Source organism: Nematostella vectensis, chromosome 9 (genome assembly GCF_932526225.1).
Source record: "Nematostella vectensis chromosome 9, jaNemVect1.1, whole genome shotgun sequence".
Lineage (NCBI taxonomy): Eukaryota > Metazoa > Cnidaria > Anthozoa > Actiniaria > Edwardsiidae > Nematostella > Nematostella vectensis.
In genome coordinates, this window is record NC_064042.1 from 12,973,090 (window position 1) to 12,990,982 (window position 17,893).

Consider the following 17,893-nt stretch of genomic DNA (forward strand, 5'->3'; position numbering starts at 1 on the left):
AACCAGAATTTCACATAGCACTCTGTAGCTGCCTAGTCCTGTTGATTAAAGTTTCATCTGCGTAGCATGGTATTTTGCAACAGCTCTCACAAGATACATTGATTTGAGAATGCCTTCTTGTAGGAGAGAGGGCGAAGGGATACCAATTTACTAACTACATAAACAGGTATCGACTTTGTTTGACCAAATAAGCAGCTATTAATTATTCCATCCAACATACATCTCAAACCACCTACCCCTCGGTGTACTCCGCCTGGAGCAGCCCAAGATATGCCTCCCACTTGTTACCGACAACCTTGCCGCACGTGAAGCAGCGGATCGGGATAATCATCGCTCTACAAAGCAGAGAAAACTTTCATTAGCAAATGCTGGCACAATAAAACCCAAGGCTTTGATTCTTGATGATCATGGATACAAATGAATTTATAACCGTTTCACTCGAATAAAGAAAGTAATAATTAACGATGGCCCGTAATCCTTAGAAGTACCTGTTGAGGAGAAATCCTTTCGAATTCCACAAATAAATTGGAGTTTATACGAGGTTTTTGATAAAAGTTTGTCCTACTCACAGAAACAACGCGCAACTTCAAACACCACTAGTACCCAGGCTGCCGGGCGCGGCAACCGCTGACCAGTGCGACTGACCCGTGTAAAGACCTTTGTTTGTTCATACCTGTCAAACTCTCCCGCATTAGGCGGGAGTCTCAAGATTTCGGACCCCTTCTCCCGCTCTCCCGCGTTGGGCAACAAATATCCCGCTTTTTAGCGATTTCTATCGCTTCCGAAAAATAATTATATAGAAAAAATCATTATTTTGCCTATTTTCTATTAAAATATTTGAAACAACAATTCCCTTGCGAAGCGCAATTTATTTGTTTGTTTTATTTTAGAAATTTCCTAAACCACAGAAAAATTTCGGATTATTATTGTCCTTTAGTCTATAGTAGGTTTGTTTGGAAATTATTATTTTTTGTATATTCTTTTCGGCGCTGGCTGCGTATCACGTGTCACATGTCACTATAAGAGACCGCTGACCCAAGAACCCGCACTTTTCGGATTCCAAAATGGCAGCTCGAGGACTTCGAATTGGGGTCTCGTCTTTTTTGGGAGGGTCATGCAAGAACTCTCAGGTAAACTTCACACAAAACCCACTACAACCTAAATTCAATAGTTAAACTTTGCAGGTCAAACCTCATTTTGCATATTTTTCATTTGTTTATTCGTTTGTTTGCGCTTGAAGTCGAGCTGATTTTCTCGCCATTATTGATCTCCATGAACGTTTTTTAAATGATTTAGAGATTTATTCTTTTCAAACAGCTGTTGCTATGTATTGCCGCAAAGCAGAGAGCTTCATCTGCGATTTGTGAGGTGTTTATTTCACATTAGCTCCTGCTGTTTTGAGGGGTAAAAACAACGGTAAATACTTCACACGCAGTGGTTTTTTACTATCGCGGAACTTTGAGTAGATTGTGCAAATGCCCTTTCGCCTTCTGCTGAGGCGACAGATGATGATAAGATCCGTGCTAAAATCATGGAAAATGCATTAAAAAATGTCGGTAATATGTCTTTTACAAATAAGAATTTATATTGTGCCTATAAATTGGTACAATTGTGTACAATGGTGAGGAAAGAAAAAAGTTTCGAACTGTGAAATGTACAAAACCCCGGTAATTGTGCAAAATTGAAGGATTGACATTGGGTGAACAAAAGAATGTGTTTTTGAAATTTATATATTTTTTCCTTAATTAGTGCCACATCTCTGATTGTTTTTGACTAGATCATACAGTAAATGTTGGAAAATTCGCGACCAGAAAATAAAAAAAAAACACTGAAAATTTGCAGTCAGGTCTTGGACCCCGAGGTTTTTTTGACCCCCTAAAACACTACTAATCATTTTACAATTACATATAAAATTATTTAGCCTATAATATACTTATGGGGCAAAACTACTGAATACTGCTTAGGGAGCAGTCATTAATTACTGGGGGGTGTATTTTTGCAAAAACCTGGGCTCCAAAAATTGTGACACCCAAAAACTAGATATACAATAGTAGGAAACATTGTGAACTGACTAAAATTTACATTTGAACAATGACTCTCTTGCTCAGTATTATATTAAAACCAGACTTAAATTCAAAGCCCAAAAAACTGTGACCCCCCCCTTTAATGACAGCCCCAAAAAATGTGCACCCCCCTAAATTGACACCAAAAACACAAAGCCCCCCAGTAATAAATGACCGCTCCCCTTAGGCTGAAACCAAGGGCATTTTTTCTTAATTGGGGGCAAAATTAAGAAAAATTGAGCACAATTTGGGAACAGTTTCACTTGTGTTTTCATTGTTTTTCAAATTCACTTACCTATACTAATATCAGGTCATCATTTCGCAAAGCGTGATAGATGGAAATAAAAGAGTAAATCTGCAGTCATGATTATCAAAATTTGAAATCCAACCTTGAATTTTCAATAAATCCGCGATCCGGTATGTTTTGAGAATCAGTAATCTGCTCTTTAAATCCGTAATCAGCATGCCATTTTAGGCCTGGTTCCACCTATCCACAAACCTATTCACCCCTTGACCCTTATTTGTAGTAGTTTGTGCATCGCAACCCATAAAATGACAAAAAGAAGAGATCTTATAAGTTTTACAGCTGCAGACTTATGTTGAAGTTACATACTGTCCCTTCCAACCTGTGTTTTAGTCTTAAAGCAGGAAACTTCAGCTAAAGTAGGATTTTTTTTAGAACTGTGGGATTTTTTAATTTTTCAGATTCCAATCTCGCTCATCATGTGTGTTTTTTTTTGTATCAAAGGAGGGGGGGGGGGTTAATCTAAAAGTAGAGGCTTTGAGTTATAATATTGAATTGTGCAATAAAATGAGTGTGGTTTATTACTGACAGCCCTTACTTTCCCTTCCAGATTGGACTGGGGGCGTGTCTCTCACGTCTGCGGCTAAATGGCTTCCACACTTCCCAGGCATGTAATAGTGAGAAGGTATGTGTTAATAGCTGTTTATTATTTATGAAATATTTATTAATTCATCTTTCAATAAATAATCTGGGAGGTTTAGCTAATAGATGACTGATATATGAGTCTTGGCACTAGGTTGTTCTGAGAAAAATAAAAAGTAAAAGACCTTTGGTTTTAGGCCAAGATGCTATTGTATAAAATGGTATACATAGGTAAACAACACTGAAAACCTGTATCAGTAATTATATCCATGTGTAAGAGATTTTGACAGAAAAGTTATTAAGTTAAGGAGCAGAATAACATGTAACTCACTGATTTTGTGATATGAACAATACCAAAACAAGTTGACTACTCCTCTTCTTCAGTGTGTACGAATATAATGTGGTAAAAAGTAGTTCATTTGCAATTCTTTTAACAACGGTTGAGGTAAGTTTGATTGATTTATTGTTTTTCCAGTTCTTTGACAAGATCCTAATTGCCAATAGAGGGGAGATCGCTTGCCGTGTGAGTAGACATATCAGCATGTAATTCCCTTTACCTTTCCTCTTGAATTTTGATATTGGCATTTGATATTAATGTCATTGTGTTTGTTTTTTCAGGTTATGAGGACATGTCAGCGATTAGGGATCAAGACAGTTGCCATTTACAGTGAAGCTGATGCAAATGCTGTAAGCACTTTTAATTTTCTTGTGGTGCTATGCTAGCCATTACAGCATTAGGCTCGGCATGTGAAGTTCATGTTTTGAACATGTGCGTGTCTTTTTGCAGCTTCATGTTAAGATGGCAGATGAAAGCGTCTGTGTTGGCCCACCACCTACTGGTGCAAGCTACCTCAACATGAACGCCATCCTTGATGCTATCAGGTCAACTGGTGCCCAGGCTGTGAGTGTGGCCAACTTTCAACCATCGCTGTAGGGTGGGAGGGCTTGTGGGGTAACGCCCACACTGAGCTCCAAAAGGGAACCTCTCTTAAAATTTAATGTTTCCCAATAAAAAAGACAATTAATTTGATGAGTAGGATAACAACCCTGACATTGACATTTATCTACAAACCCAGTGGTTCTCTTGTTCAAGATAACCAAATGTCTGTTGCTTGTATCTATTCATTGTTGTTGTTTTTTCTCTTTAAAAGGTTCACCCTGGTTATGGGTTTTTATCGGAAAACTATCGCTTCGTTGGCAGGCTTGTAAGTATTTGGATTGGGAAAGAGTAATAAATATATCTGTAATATTGTATTTACCTGCATATAATGCACACTTTATTTTACTCCCAAATTGACCTAAAAAACGGGGTGCTTATTATACACGGACCCATTGTTCTCAGTATGATAAAAATTGGAAATCAATAATAAAATGGGGTGATCCTATTGTAGGTGAGAAACATTCACAAAATCGGTTAAAAAAGCATAGTAAAATGTATACCCAACGAAGGGTATCATAAATTTCCTCATAATGTTTGTTTTGTAAAAAAAATAAGCTCAAAAACTCGCTAGAAAAACAGCAATTACTTATGCTTCCTTTGCAAATTTTTTTGTTGTCTGACATGTTGGAATTTACTCGACTCTCTGCACCTTGTCCAAAATGATGGAAATTGTGTGAAAGAACACATTTTGATGTTCCATGTGAATATACAAACGTTAAGTGATAAAAATAACAGCAAATACAGTTGTGCTAAGATGTGCTGCTTAAGCCTAAAAGGTTTCCTTGCTACAGTATTTCTAACTTTTTTTGTGTAAATTATATGCGGGTAAATACGGTAATCAGGTTTTCAAAAGCTTGGTCTGGACTATGTCTAGAGTTGTGGGGTCACATGAGTACCAATAGAAGGGGTGATCCAACTGTAGTTGAATGAGGACTCCCAATATTTATTTCACAGGAGGAAGAGGGCATCACATTTATTGGCCCCAATGCAAAGGCAATGCATGCCATGGGAGACAAAATTGAGAGCAAACTCATCGGCAAGCGAGCCAAGGTCAACATTATCCCTGGATTTGAAGGGGTTGTCAAGGTAAGTTGAAAGTCCCAGAGGTACTCAGATATGAGCTATAAATCAACACAAGGTTGAATAGCATGTTATACCCCTCTGTGAAACTGATTAGTTGTGTTGCACTTTTTGACAACATGCCTACGCAGACCACCTAGTTTTTCTACAGGTTGTCTGTAGTCTTTTTGGTAATACCATTTACTCAGATGTAAACATGACTTTTTGGATTTTTTCCCCATAAATGAAAAGCTCTTTGTAAAATTATCAGTTTACAGGAAAATATTTGATGTTTAACTAGTTTGTGACCATAATTTGGTCTGATCCTTCTCAAAACAGGATGCCGAAGATGCAGTCAAGATAGCAAATGAGATAGGTAAAGTGCAGCAGGGCAGGATTGGGAGATGGAGCTATGGGTGGGGGTGCTCTGGGGAGATGATGCAGCTATAAGTAGGGGTGCCCTGGGGGGATGATGCAGCTATAAGTGGGGGTGCCCTGGGGGGATGATGCATCTATAAGTGGGGGTGCCCTGGGGAGATGATGCAGCTATAAGTGGGGGTACTCTGGGGACGTTAAGGAGCTATAAGTGGGGGTGCCCTGGGGAGATCATGGAGCTATGGGTGGGTGTGCTCTGGGGAGATGATGCAGCTATACAGTAAGTGGGGGTCCCCTGGGGAGATGATGCAGCAATAAGTGGGGGTGCCCTGTGGAGATGATGCAGCTATAAGTGGGGGTGCCCTGGGGAGATTATGCAGCTATACAGTAAGTGGGGGTGCCCTGGGGAGATGATGCAGCTATAAGTGGGGGTGCCCTGGGGAGATGATGGAGCTGTGGGTGGGGGTGCCCTGGGGAGATGATGGAGCAATGGGTGGGGGTGCCCTGGGGAGATGATGGAGCTATAAGTGGGGGTGCCCTGGGGAGATGATGGAGCTATGGGTGGGGGTGCCCTGGGGAGATGATGGAGCTATGGGTTGGGGTGCTCTTGGGAGAGGATGGAGCTATAAGTGGGGGTGCCCTGGGGAGATGATGGAGCTATGGGCCCATGGGCGGGTGCTGCTTGTAGGTCATCAAGGTGTGGCTTAGGCCTAGTATAAAGCTCACACTAACATCACGCTGCACCAATTTTAGTTGGTGTTAATTCAGCAATGGATTTAGACCTCATATTAGGTGTACAGTCGATTGACAAAACGTTTTCGTCAACAGCTTTGCGACCATGCAACAATCCTGCATGGGTAAAAACCACTGAAGCTCCTAGCTGCATATATTAGCCACCGGAAAACTTCAGGCTTAGATGCAGTGGTGAATATATGCAGCTAGGGGCTTCAGTGTTTTTTACCCATGCTTACAAGCGGGCTTGTCACGTAATCGCGAAGCCGGTTGGCAACAACACTTTGTAAATTGACTGTATAATTTAGATCTAGCAGCCAAGCAATGTGAGCCTGCATTGTCACAATGACTGTGGTACTTAATTTGACCATCTGTAAAAAAATGGTTTTAGATGCCAAATAAACCAAATTGAAAAAATTTTATACGCCCAAAGGGTAATATCACCCCTGTCCTGGCCCTTATTATCTACACCTCCACCATGACCATTGTTTTTACCAGGCTACCCTGTGATGCTGAAGGCGTCGGCTGGTGGCGGGGGAAAAGGAATGAGGGTCGCTTGGAATGATGAAGAAGCCAGGTAATTATGATGTAGATGTCACAACCTTTTGTTTAACCTGGCTTTATATACACCTATTTCAAAAAAACATTGTCAGTGCAAACAGCAAATGGCGATTGTCGAGTGCTAGTTCTCCTAGCAAAAAATCCCATGGAACTCGTCAAATTTCTACTAAATGTAGGAGAATGTGGATAATTTCGGTGATTATATTAGTTATCATCTTTATTCCTACAAAAAATTATACCTATAAGCAGTGATTTGTCTTAGAATCGCCATTTGACATTCGCCATTCGCACTGACAACGTTTATTGAAATAGGTAAGTATACCTTTATTATAAAAAGTTTAAATCATGCAATGTCATTTGAGTGCCTCATGCTAATGAGCAAATAATAGCAGAGCTCCCAGTGAAACACAATAGTTTAGAGAAAGTTGTAAGCTATTTGATAAAGTTTCTGTTGTCGCAAAGGGATCCCTGTTCCGTGCCATGTCATGGACGTTGATATTTGTACCTAATCTGGAACAAATTCAGGAGTGATTCAGTAAGGCTCATCTTATTTGTGTGGCACTAAAACATTCAGAGGTGGATCTAACTTTTGGCTAAAGAGGGGAGTTTTGCTTATTGGTGAATACTCTTTATGGCATCTTTTTCATATTGTTTTTTTTAAGGGGGGGCAAGCTAAAGGGAGGGTTTAAACCCCAAGACCTAGCCCTAGAACGCTACGACATAGGTCTCCCAAGTTGACTTGGTCTTTAATATTTTTCTAGGGAGGGTTTTAGACTTTCCTCTCAGGAAGCAGCATCAAGTTTTGGTGATGACCGTTTGCTGGTTGAGAGATTCATTGATAACCCACGCCACATTGAGATTCAGGTTTGTTGTTTGTACAATGCTTCTTGTACTTCTGTAATAACCCTCTAAGAAGGGAGGGAGGGGATGGGTCACTTATTTGTGTTATTCTGGTATTTTATCTAAAACAATGTGGGGCCAAGTAGTGCTGTTTAATGATGACGTTTTATTGCATAAATGTGAATTGTCTTGACTTATGGTTCCTATAGATTCATCATGTCATGGTATACAATTTAGAAAAAAAAAGTGTTCTGTTTTTTTACAGGTCATTGGTGACAAGCATGGTAACGCTGTAAGTACTGAATGCTCTTGCAATCCTTTTTAAAAAGTTTTTAAAAAGTGAATTATTATTATATGTCAACAACTGTACACATACTGCATGCTGCAAATTTGCGATCATGACATTCCCATATTGCCCCAGAAGGCATAACGAGATTGCAATTGTTTTATCAAGGCCTTGGTCCTTCTGTGAAAGCCTCAGTGTGATATTTCCATATTTGTTGTAGTCATATTTCGTGTCACCCTGAGTTTGACGATTAAGTCAAAGTTGTCTATTAAATATTTGTTGTCTTATGTTATTGAATATCAATGTTATTTAGGTTTATCTTAATGAAAGGGAATGCTCTATCCAGAGAAGAAACCAAAAAGTCATTGAGGAAGCACCGAGGTGAGAGTTTGGTATACAGTAAACACCAGCGTATAAAAACTCATACACTACAGACTGAAATTTGGCACCCTTTGTATAATCCTGCTGCTAAGGAAGAATAGGTTCTACTGTGAAAGGTCAATTAGACGTTTTGTCAAAATTCTGATTTTTGTTTGATAAACAATGAAAAAAGATACATGGGCTGATATGTTGTGTTCAACATTAATTTTTTTATTGTCACATTGACTGTTATTGTTCGGAGTATATGAAAAAATAAGAATCTAAACAGTCATTATTTTCCAAAAGGTACTCAGATTTATAAGAACCATTTCAGCCTGATATTGAAAATTCCAGGTTTTTATATTTTAAAAAGTTGTCCACTTGTACAGTTACTCCCTGTAAGACTGTAATCTGTATTGTATGTGTGTGGTGTCTTGTGTTTTTCTCTCTTTGTTGATAGACAGAATCAATTTCGTTGGATTGAGGTCAAAATTACACTTGAGAGAATAGATTTGTACTGTAAAATTGAGAATATTGTTGTATCCAATTTCGTTAGATCGAGGTAATTTCTTATATACATTTCACTGTATTTTTCGCCGGGAGAAAGGAACGCTATGCAAGGGTAATAATTTCAGTAAAGATGAATCCCGGTGAGGGTATTGTAAAATCCAGGTTTCAGTGTAATGCTGTTTTAAAAGGTTTGTTTACTAACAGAAATTGAAAGTGATTGTCATTTTTGCCCTTTAGCCCATTTGTCGATCCTGACATGCGTCGTGCAATGGGTGAGCAAGCTGTCTCCCTCGCAAAGGCGGTTGGTTATGATTCTGCCGGCACAGTGGAATGTCTCGTGGACTCGCAGAAGAACTTCTATTTCCTGGAAATGAACACACGTCTGCAGGTGGAACACCCGATAACCGAGATGACAACAGGTGTAGATATCGTGGAACAGATGATCAGAGTTGCTGCAGGTGAGCTGGCAATAAAGTGTAGATATTGTTGAACAGATAATCAGAGTTGCGATTGGTGAGCTTATATAAAACTATATATACCATAGAAGAGATGATCAGAGTTGCCCAGGAAAACAGGGTAGATACATGTACAGTGTTAATGGATATTTTTTACTCCCTAGAAATTGGTACTAAAAGATTTTCCCTGTTGCCAACCTTAGAATTTCCAATTCTCATTTTAAATAGGGGTAGGGGTGGCGATCTTTTCTTGAATCATGCAACAAGTAAGATACCCTGGGTACCAGAGGCTCAAGCTTCACTCATTTACTGTCACGTCGGTCTTGGCTACAGGGAGCGAAGCGTAGCCAAGACCGGCGTGACAGTAAACGAGTGAAGATCAACCCTCTGGTACCCAGGGTACAAGTTAGATTGATACATGAAGGTACGACTTATGGCTGCCTCTTGAACAGTGTTTCTAATATTATGTCTCGTCTTGCAGGGTATCCTCTTCCTATGAAACAAGAAGATATTCCACTGAAGGGTTGGGCTATTGAGAGCCGTGTGTACGCTGAGGTAAAAAGACCATGACTCAAAAGGGCTCTTTGAGCCACAATACACTCTTTTTATATAAGATAATCTAAATTTCAGTTGAGGCTGTGCCGTATTCACTAATAGATTATGGACGTCGTAGCTCAAATATTGTAGATAATGTTGCTTTTTTTTGCTTCTCAAGACAGAGGATTCAAGTTATTTTAATCTGTCAGGACATCTTGGATTTTTAAACACTCTCTTTCTTGGGGACTTTAATCTAGCCCCCTAACCCCCTAATCTAGCTGTACAGGCACACACCCAGGATTGGCTGAGGGGTATGTGCGCGCACCCTGCACACCCCCCTATGTACGCACCTGCTGTGTGTATTTTGTACATAAAAGTACTGCTGGTATAATAATATACACAGAAGGTGTTCATGGGGTTCAGTTTCCCTCGAGGTCGGTGAGCGCTCAGAGATAAAAGTTGTAGCTTTTTTTAAGAGGGTAACACTTAAAATTGTGATACACCTACAAACTAGTGGCCCTGAAGAAACCGCTGCCTTTGGTACTCACGCCAATTTTCGGGTCTAATTTTGGGAGATTTGGGGCTTTCTGCCAAAGGAGAGACGGCTATCAGTTTAGTCAGTTTATAATAAGTGCTGAGCAAAGAATTCGTTACACTGACATCTAAATGTTGTCATTGTGATTTTTTAGGACCCAACCAAGAACTTCGGTCTTCCCTCAATCGGTAGACTCTACAAGTATATCGACCCTACACATATTAGCCCTAATGTGAGTATTTGCATGTCAACAATCCATCAGTTACGTTGATATTATAGTTTACCCAACACTATAATTTCACCTTTGGGGGGGACAAGTATATCGACCCTTCACATGTTAACCCTAACGTGAGTATTTGCATGTCAACTAACCATCATTCACAGTGCTATTATAGTTAACCAGACACTATATATTATTTTGCCTTTTTTTGGGCGGGGAGGACAAATATATTGACCCTTCACATGTTAGCCCTAATGTATTTGCATGACGACAATCCATCTTTTTTTAGGGGGGGTAAGTACTTTAGACTATTTAAAGAGGAAGCACTTAATAGCCAATTGGCTAAATAACCTTGTGGCCTTTAAGCATATCGACCCTACACATAATAGTCCTAACGTGAGTATTGTCATGTCAACAATCCATCCTTTTTACATTAATATTATAGTCAACCAGACACTATATTTTGATACCTCTCTGAAGCAGCCAACTACGTTAATTAAGTGCCATAGGTACCATTTTGCTGTCAATGGAATTGAAATGGAATTGGAATAGAAATCAAGAAATGAACAGATGCTAGCACAAGCAGCCCAAGCTCTGTCTCTATTAACGATCATTGAGCCGGTTTCGCCCCATGACAGGTAATCCGGAATCCATGAAAAAATGAGATATGGGATCCGGAATCCATGAAAAAATGAGATATGGAATCCGGAATCCATGAAAAAATGAGATATGGAATCCGGAATCCATGAAAAAATGAGATATGGAATCCGGAATCCATGCTGCTGGGATCCGGAATCCACGAGAAAAAACCCACATGGAATCCGGAATCCAAACACTAGGATCCGGAATCCAGAACCCTATTGGAGAACCTGTCATGGGGCGACCGGTTGGTTTACATTACTCATTGACAGAGCTTGGGCTACCTCTGATTATAGCCAGCAACAGGATTACGAAAAATATTCCTTTTAAAAACTAGCTTGCTGGCAACGAATTGTCATTTATTTAAACAAATGCATTTGATAAGAGTGTTTACAGTGTTATGTACAGCCTCTAAGTCGCATCTCTACTTGACGATCACGTGTTACCATCCCAAGGGTGGAATTCAAAGAGCCAGACATGTAATGTGCTCGAAATAAATTCTGTCTGATACATTTCAGCCGTTGTCCTTCAAACTACAACTTGAAACTCCAAGTTTCACGGTCTAGCGAGTACGGGAACGTGTGCGCTGAAAACTAGACTATCCGTGTTTGCTATGTTAGAAATAAGGTTCTAGACTTGTCTATAATTTTGGGATACAACAAAAACGAGTGAAGTTTATCAAAACTAGTTTAGAATTGAGCGCAAATCATTAGAGCTTTTTAGAAGGTTGCATTCTCTCTGCCATGGTCGTCGTAGTTGCTTAAATTACCTCAAAACAGTAGCATGCAATTTTTGATTGACGTGAGCTTCAAAGGATTCTGTCTTGTTCGGCACTGAAACACTTTTTCTTTGCAACGCTGGGTTAGCTTGTGAAGTTCATGTTTGTCGCCCTCTTTTTGGCTCACTTCACAAAACTTCAAAGTGACCACAGTAGTGTGCGTCACATTGTAAAGAGGTTCAACAGAGTCGCATGAAATTTACCCTGTTATTTCTTTCTGATTTTAGGTGCGTTGTGATAGTGGTATCGTCGAAGGCAGTGAGATCAGTATTTACTATGACTCCATGATTTCCAAGGTAACACAGGACCAAAATAATTCATACTTTTTTTCTCAAAATGCTGTATAAAACGCAAAACACAATACAGCATTATATAATGGCTTGCAAACAACAAAACACACAAACAAACATGAATAACAAATTAAGAAAAAGTAAACATAGTTGCTGACTTGTTAATGTTGATGTTTTGCCTTACAATATGGGCTTACCTTGGGCAAATGCTTGAATGCACCCCTGATTATCTGGTTATTGCTATTTCAGCTTGCCACATATGGTGAGACGCGTGACGAAGCTATTGACTTAATGAACGTAGCTCTTGACTCGTACGTCATTAGAGGTAAGTTGTGTGACATACTATGCGTGACATGTCTCGTTAATAGGCTATCGACCTGTTGACCATAGCGCTTGCCTCCTATGTCATTAGAAGTGTGACCTTGTATATGCGTGACATAGCACAAGAGAATAACAAATCCCGAGTCAAGTGGAAAATAATAGGACATAAATTGTGATAACTGTGTGTGGTAACTGGATCATTATTAAAAATTATTTTCCAATCCAGGCGTGACAGACAATGTATCTCTGTTGCGTGACGTTTTGAACCATCCTAAGTTCAGGGCTGGTGACATCACCACCAAGTTCCTTCCCATGGAGTACCCCAAGGGTTTCAAAGGTCAGTACCAGGTCCAGGCGCGTACCCAGGATTGGCTGAGAAGGGGAGGGGGGGGGGGGTGCGCAATAATAGGTATCATATGGAAAAGCATAGAATTTGAAGATTCGTTAATAAGAAGACCCACTTTTTGGCCGCCCAGTGTACGCGCCTGAGGTCAGTGTGATCAACGTCATCAACGACAACATCATGGCCATCTTAAGCTACTCCAAACAACATTAATGACGACACCATCAACAACAACATCATTTCCATCGCAATCACAAGAACAACCTCATTGCCATCTTTATCTACCCCCAAACAACATACATTTGTCTTACATTTGAGTTCTTTTGAAAAATGGTCATAACGGACGCTAGGTCTCCAAGTCTAACTCTTGGTGATATTGTTATCAGGTCACGTGCTGACAGAGAAAGAGCGAGAAGAACTCCTAGCGACCTCCGCATACATGTTTGTGCAGCGAGTACGACGCGCTAGGACCTTCAAGAATCAGAGCACGTATGTATTCACTTCTTTACTCAATAAAGCTGTTAGCACAGCACCACCACTTGTAGAAAAACACATACAGCTGTGAGGGACGGTTTGCATCCATGTTATGGTAATACCTAGTGAGGCCTCCCCATCAATGTTTGAGATTGCTGGCTGCACTGCCGTAAACCTCCGTGCAAACAGCACCAGCATTGCTTGCGTATAGCTCAGCTAAAATAGTCCAGTTGATGGTAATGGAATCTTTCTCTGATGCAGTATTGAGCGGGAGTATGAAATGAGTGCGTGAAGGACTTCGGTTGTTTTGTGCTGTTGAGAGCGCATTGCGAAATTTTGCTCTATGGAAAGCTAGCATTTTGCACCCAAACTTTGTTTTCACTTTCGTGAGGACTGATGCATGGTCTGGAAAGGTCTGCTTTTGTTGGTGAGGTTGACTATGTCTGATTTTGTGGACGGTACCGATAGAAATGTTCTGGTTTTCCTACCAGTTATCGTTTCTACCATTTTGCCATTGCTCAGTAGCGTTGACAAGGTCACAGCGGAGCAGACATCCTGGGAGCTTGTTTGCTCACTGCTGGGTGAATCCTACCCAATAAATGTCACTTACATCGGTGACGGCAAATACAGGGTAAGTGTTATATCGAAGTACTATGACATAACCATTGCAATGATCACTATATTTTAACGGCAAATTTTGTTGTTGTTTTTTTTTATCACATTTGATTTGTACATTGTAAAACAGCAACAGAAGACTTGATATTCTCCTGACTGATAATAACATTATTGGCCCCAGATGGTATGCTCAGGAGAAGAAATTGAGTTCTTCGCCGGCACACCTCTCTCAGCCCCAGTCTTCGAGGGCAACGTTAACGGCAAGAAAGTCCTACTACAGGTGACCACTGATCTAAAATCTGAATATCTCATTTGGATCCTACAAACCCGACATGACGGAAAAACATGATGTAACGCTTCAAATAAGCCCATTTCACATCGAATAAGGCGGAGAATTTCTCTGAGTACTTAGTAACTTATAGCAAACAAAATATCAAGTGCGATTTTTTTTAAATTGAAATTGTCATTGAAATTTGAGCTTTTCGTCCCTGAACTGATACACAGGGCAATGATGATCAAGGAAAAATTATCTTAAAAAGCCAAAATCTGGTTATGTGCACTTCGGCCTCACGTTATTTGTGTTTTGAAAATCAGTCCGCAATACAAGGAACCTATAGCCATTGTAAGAAATTGTGTCTTCTCTCTATCTGGAATTGCGCGTTTTCCAGGTTTTTCCGTCTACAAACCCTAATTACAGTTTATAATTAATATGTATTCCTATTCCTTGACAGACGATTTCAAAGCACGGGAACCTGTTTAATATCCAGCACTGCGGCACTATTGTAAGTAGAAAGCAGCCTCTTTTAAAGTCCTGAATGATGGTCCGTCCTCCTCCAGTGTTTTATAACCCTCCTTAAGCAATTAGCTCAAATAAGCGGCCGACGCCACCGTTTTCCTGTCCTGTTCCTTTTTAATTATTAAAGCTACTCCCAATCTTCCACCTTTGTTGTCAATTATAAATTATATCAAACAACATTGTTTGGTAATATAATCCCTTCTCCATACGTTTTATAGAATTATCCCAAGACACATCTATCGTTAAAGTTATAGTACTCCCCTTAAGAAGTATTATATTAGCTATAACATAACATGTTTTCATGATGAAGAAGTCTTATTAAAGACGAAAATTTGGCAGAGTTTTTGGTGTATTATAACATGTTTTCAAATGTTATAAATGTTGTTTAGTTTAAACCCCGTACAACGGCTAGGCATGCCTTAGTCTGATGGATGTCTTATTTCCTCTTGCAGTACAAGGTCCGTGTTCACACAAAAGCTGAGGAAGAACTGATGCAGTACATGCCGGTTAAAGATGAGGTAGGTTGGATCAGGGATAGGGGATATGCCTGAGTAGGGGTCACATTAAAAGTTAATCAGAAGGAAAACATCCCCTAACACATCCCCCAACAGACATGCTAGAGTGGGGTGGGTCGGCGATAGGAGCAAAGCCCAAGTAGGGGTCACATTAAAAGTTAACCAGAAGGAAAACATCCCCCATGAAAATGATGTAAAATAACTTACTTGCTAGCTAAGATTAATGTGACGTACCCTGCTAGGATAAGGATCAAGTCCAAGTAGGGTAATTGTGTTTTAAGAGATGAGCAGAAGCATTTCCAGTGAAGAAATGCATCCGCTTTAAGGAGGTGTGCGATTAATGGAGGTACAATTTATAGCATTTGACTAACGAAAAACATCAGAGAGAATGTCCACTGTAGGGAGAGTGTTCGTATAAAGGTCTGCTTCGAGTAATATTTTTTTTCTTATGTCTGCACTCTCCCTGTTAATCAATGTGTGTATTCTTCTGTAGGAGGACATGTCACCATTCCTCAAATCCCCCATGCCTGGTAAGGTGGTGTCCGTAGCTGTCGTCGTAGGGGACGAGGTGAGAGAAGGCCAGGAACTTGCCGTGGTCGAAGCCATGAAGATGCAGAACAGCCTGCATTCCGCAACCACAGGAAAGGTGAGCCAAGAAGTTGTTTTTTTTGGCTGAAAAAGCATGTTTTGGTGGTAAACTTTGTTTGGCTGGAAAGCGTTTTTTTGTGGGAAACCTTGTTTGGCTGAAAAAGCATGTTTTGGTGGTAAACCTTGTTTGGCTGGAAAGTGTGTGTTTTGTGGGAAACCTTGGTTGGCTGAAAAAGCATGTTTTTGTGGGAAACCTTGTTTGGCTGGAAAGTGTGTGTTTTTTTTTTTGTGGGAAACCTTGTTTGGCTAAAAAAACATGTTTTGGTAGGATATCTTGTTTGGTTGGAAAGTGGGTTTTGGTGGGAAACCTTGTTTTGGCTGGAAAGTGTGTTTTGGTGGGGAATCTTGTTTTGGCTGGAAAGTGTGTTTTGGTGGGAAACCTTGTTTTGACTGGAAAGTGTGTTTTGATGGGAAACCTTGTTTTGGCTGGAATGTATGTTTTGATGAGAAACCTTGTTTGGCTGGAAAGTGTGTTTTAGTGGTAAATATTGTTTTGGCTGAAAAAGCCAGTTTTGGTGGCAAATCTTGTTTTGGCTGGAGAGGTGTGTTTTGGTGGCAAATCTTGTTTTGGCTGGAGAGGTGTGTTTTGGTGGGAAACCTTGTTTTGAGTGGAAAGTGTGTTTTGGTGGCAAATCTTGTTTTGGCTGGAATGTATGTTTTGATGAGAAACCTTGTTTGGCTGGAAAGTGTGTTTTGGTGGCAAATCTTGTTTTGGCTGGAAAAGCATGTTTTGGTGGGAAACCTTGTTTGGCTGGAAAGTGTGTTTTGGTGGCAAATCTTGTTTTGGCTGGAGAGGTGTGTTTTGGTGGAATGTTATTTTGTTGTTGTTGTTTTTTTGTTCATTTTGAAACACAGTATCGGCAAGCTACATCAGAAAACTATAATTAACCAAATATAACCCGTGCAATATTTTCCTAAATTTTCAGGTGATCAAAGTTAACTACAAGGCAGGAGATAACGTGGCTGAAGGTGACATAATGGTTCAGATCGAGCCAGTGAAGGAGGACTAAACTACGACACAAACCACCCCTGAACTAAATCTACTTTAGCAACCCCTAAACTAAGTCTACTCTAGCCACCCGTCAACTAAATCTACCATAGCCAGCCTTGAGCTTATTCTGACCAAGTCACCCAACAACTAAATCTACTCCAGTCATCTCTCGATCTAGATATACCCCGACTAACTAGATTTACGTCCATTTTTCATTAAGGTTATGTAATTCCCCTGGATAACCTACAAGGATGGTAAAAATGTAGACAAATAAGTTTTTAGGTACCCTTAATTACTGCTCTAACGTATAGCTCCATAGCACTAAATATATGTCATCTGCACTCCAACCTTCTGTTGTGGGATCAAGATGGCGTACATTCTTGATTCTGGTCTTGCTATTCTTATGCTATTCTTATTTTTGGAATCGTTGTGTATTCTCGATAGTAACAAATCCTTCTCGAAAAAAAACCAAGTTAACTCCTGTTATGCCTTTCCAGCCCATGAAATGAGCCTTTTTTGCCTTACTCAGCACATTGTAGAACAATGCCTGTCTATGTCAGGATGATATCATAAACCTTTAGTTTTGTGTTGATATAAAGCTAGACTTTAAAAGAACTATATTTGTAACTAGATAAATTATAATAAAGTAACTTAATTGAATCGGTCTTGCATTATTATGCTAGTCTCCCTACGTTCTTAGTGTTTAAATTTCCCACAGAGCTTTCAAGTAGAACGTATTGCTTACCAGACCATCTTTTGAGACAGAATTAATACATAAACACTAGTCTTAGATTTACGTTAGCCTTAAAGAACCTCGGTCAGCCGCCGTTTTGTTATCCTAGCAAAGTAGCAAGCAGGGGCGGATTCAGGATTTCAAAATGGGGGGTGGATAATGGCCGGATAGACGGCTTATAACTGATCCAGTGGTTCACATCTAACAATACTTTACCCTGGATTTGTCGCCTCAGCAAAGTCGAGCAGACGACGGTACATGGGCAGTACCTGCCGTCTCTCAGACGTTTTTTTCGTCGGCAATCAGTTTAAAATCAGTCGTCAAGATATTGTCGAAAATAGTTATGGATTAAGTCAGCCATACCTGAAAACATTTCATTTTGCACCGTTTT

The 17,893-nt window shown here is 40.0% G+C and overlaps 1 protein-coding gene and 1 long non-coding RNA gene across 3 annotated transcripts; one reads left to right on the top strand and one right to left on the bottom strand.

Annotated features, from left to right (window-relative positions):
• The first annotated feature begins 1,017 nt into the window (after positions 1-1,017).
• On the top strand, positions 1,018-17,429 carry LOC5506815 (propionyl-CoA carboxylase alpha chain, mitochondrial). 2 transcript variants are annotated; one of them, XM_048732567.1, is made up of 25 exons: positions 1,018-1,130; positions 2,918-2,992; positions 3,425-3,472; positions 3,568-3,636; positions 3,737-3,850; positions 4,101-4,154; positions 4,844-4,975; positions 5,288-5,324; positions 6,554-6,632; positions 7,378-7,480; positions 7,722-7,748; positions 8,056-8,123; positions 8,850-9,070; positions 9,549-9,622; positions 10,294-10,371; positions 12,004-12,072; positions 12,316-12,391; positions 12,614-12,724; positions 13,117-13,219; positions 13,727-13,835; positions 14,001-14,099; positions 14,551-14,601; positions 15,068-15,133; positions 15,624-15,776; positions 16,705-17,429. In XM_048732567.1, exons 1-25 carry the CDS (start codon positions 1,065-1,067, stop codon positions 16,786-16,788), a joined length of 2,166 nt encoding a protein of 721 aa, XP_048588524.1. In that variant the 5' UTR covers positions 1,018-1,064; the 3' UTR covers positions 16,789-17,429. The 2 variants fall into 2 exon arrangements, with proteins under 2 accessions (XP_048588524.1, XP_048588525.1); XM_048732568.1 differs by having other exon boundaries at positions 13,730-13,835.
• LOC125572262 lies at positions 7,594-12,618 on the bottom strand. The gene is made up of 2 exons (XR_007313714.1): positions 12,264-12,618; positions 7,594-10,191 (listed from the first exon to the last, which is right to left on the bottom strand). It is a non-coding gene; the product is annotated as an uncharacterized LOC125572262 (long non-coding RNA).
• Positions 17,430-17,893: the final 464 nt, after the last annotated feature.

Bases quoted from the DNA above. Each gene is read 5' to 3' on its own strand.
- LOC5506815 (XM_048732567.1), top strand. From the start codon at position 1,065: ATGGCAGCTCGAGGACTTCGAATTGGGGTCTCGTCTTTTTTGGGAGGG. The intron at 4,976-5,287 runs GTAAGTTGAAAG...TTCTCAAAACAG, and splicing joins GATTTGAAGGGGTTGTCAAG to GATGCCGAAGATGCAGTCAA. The intron at 15,134-15,623 runs GTAGGTTGGATC...ATTCTTCTGTAG, and splicing joins ACATGCCGGTTAAAGATGAG to GAGGACATGTCACCATTCCT.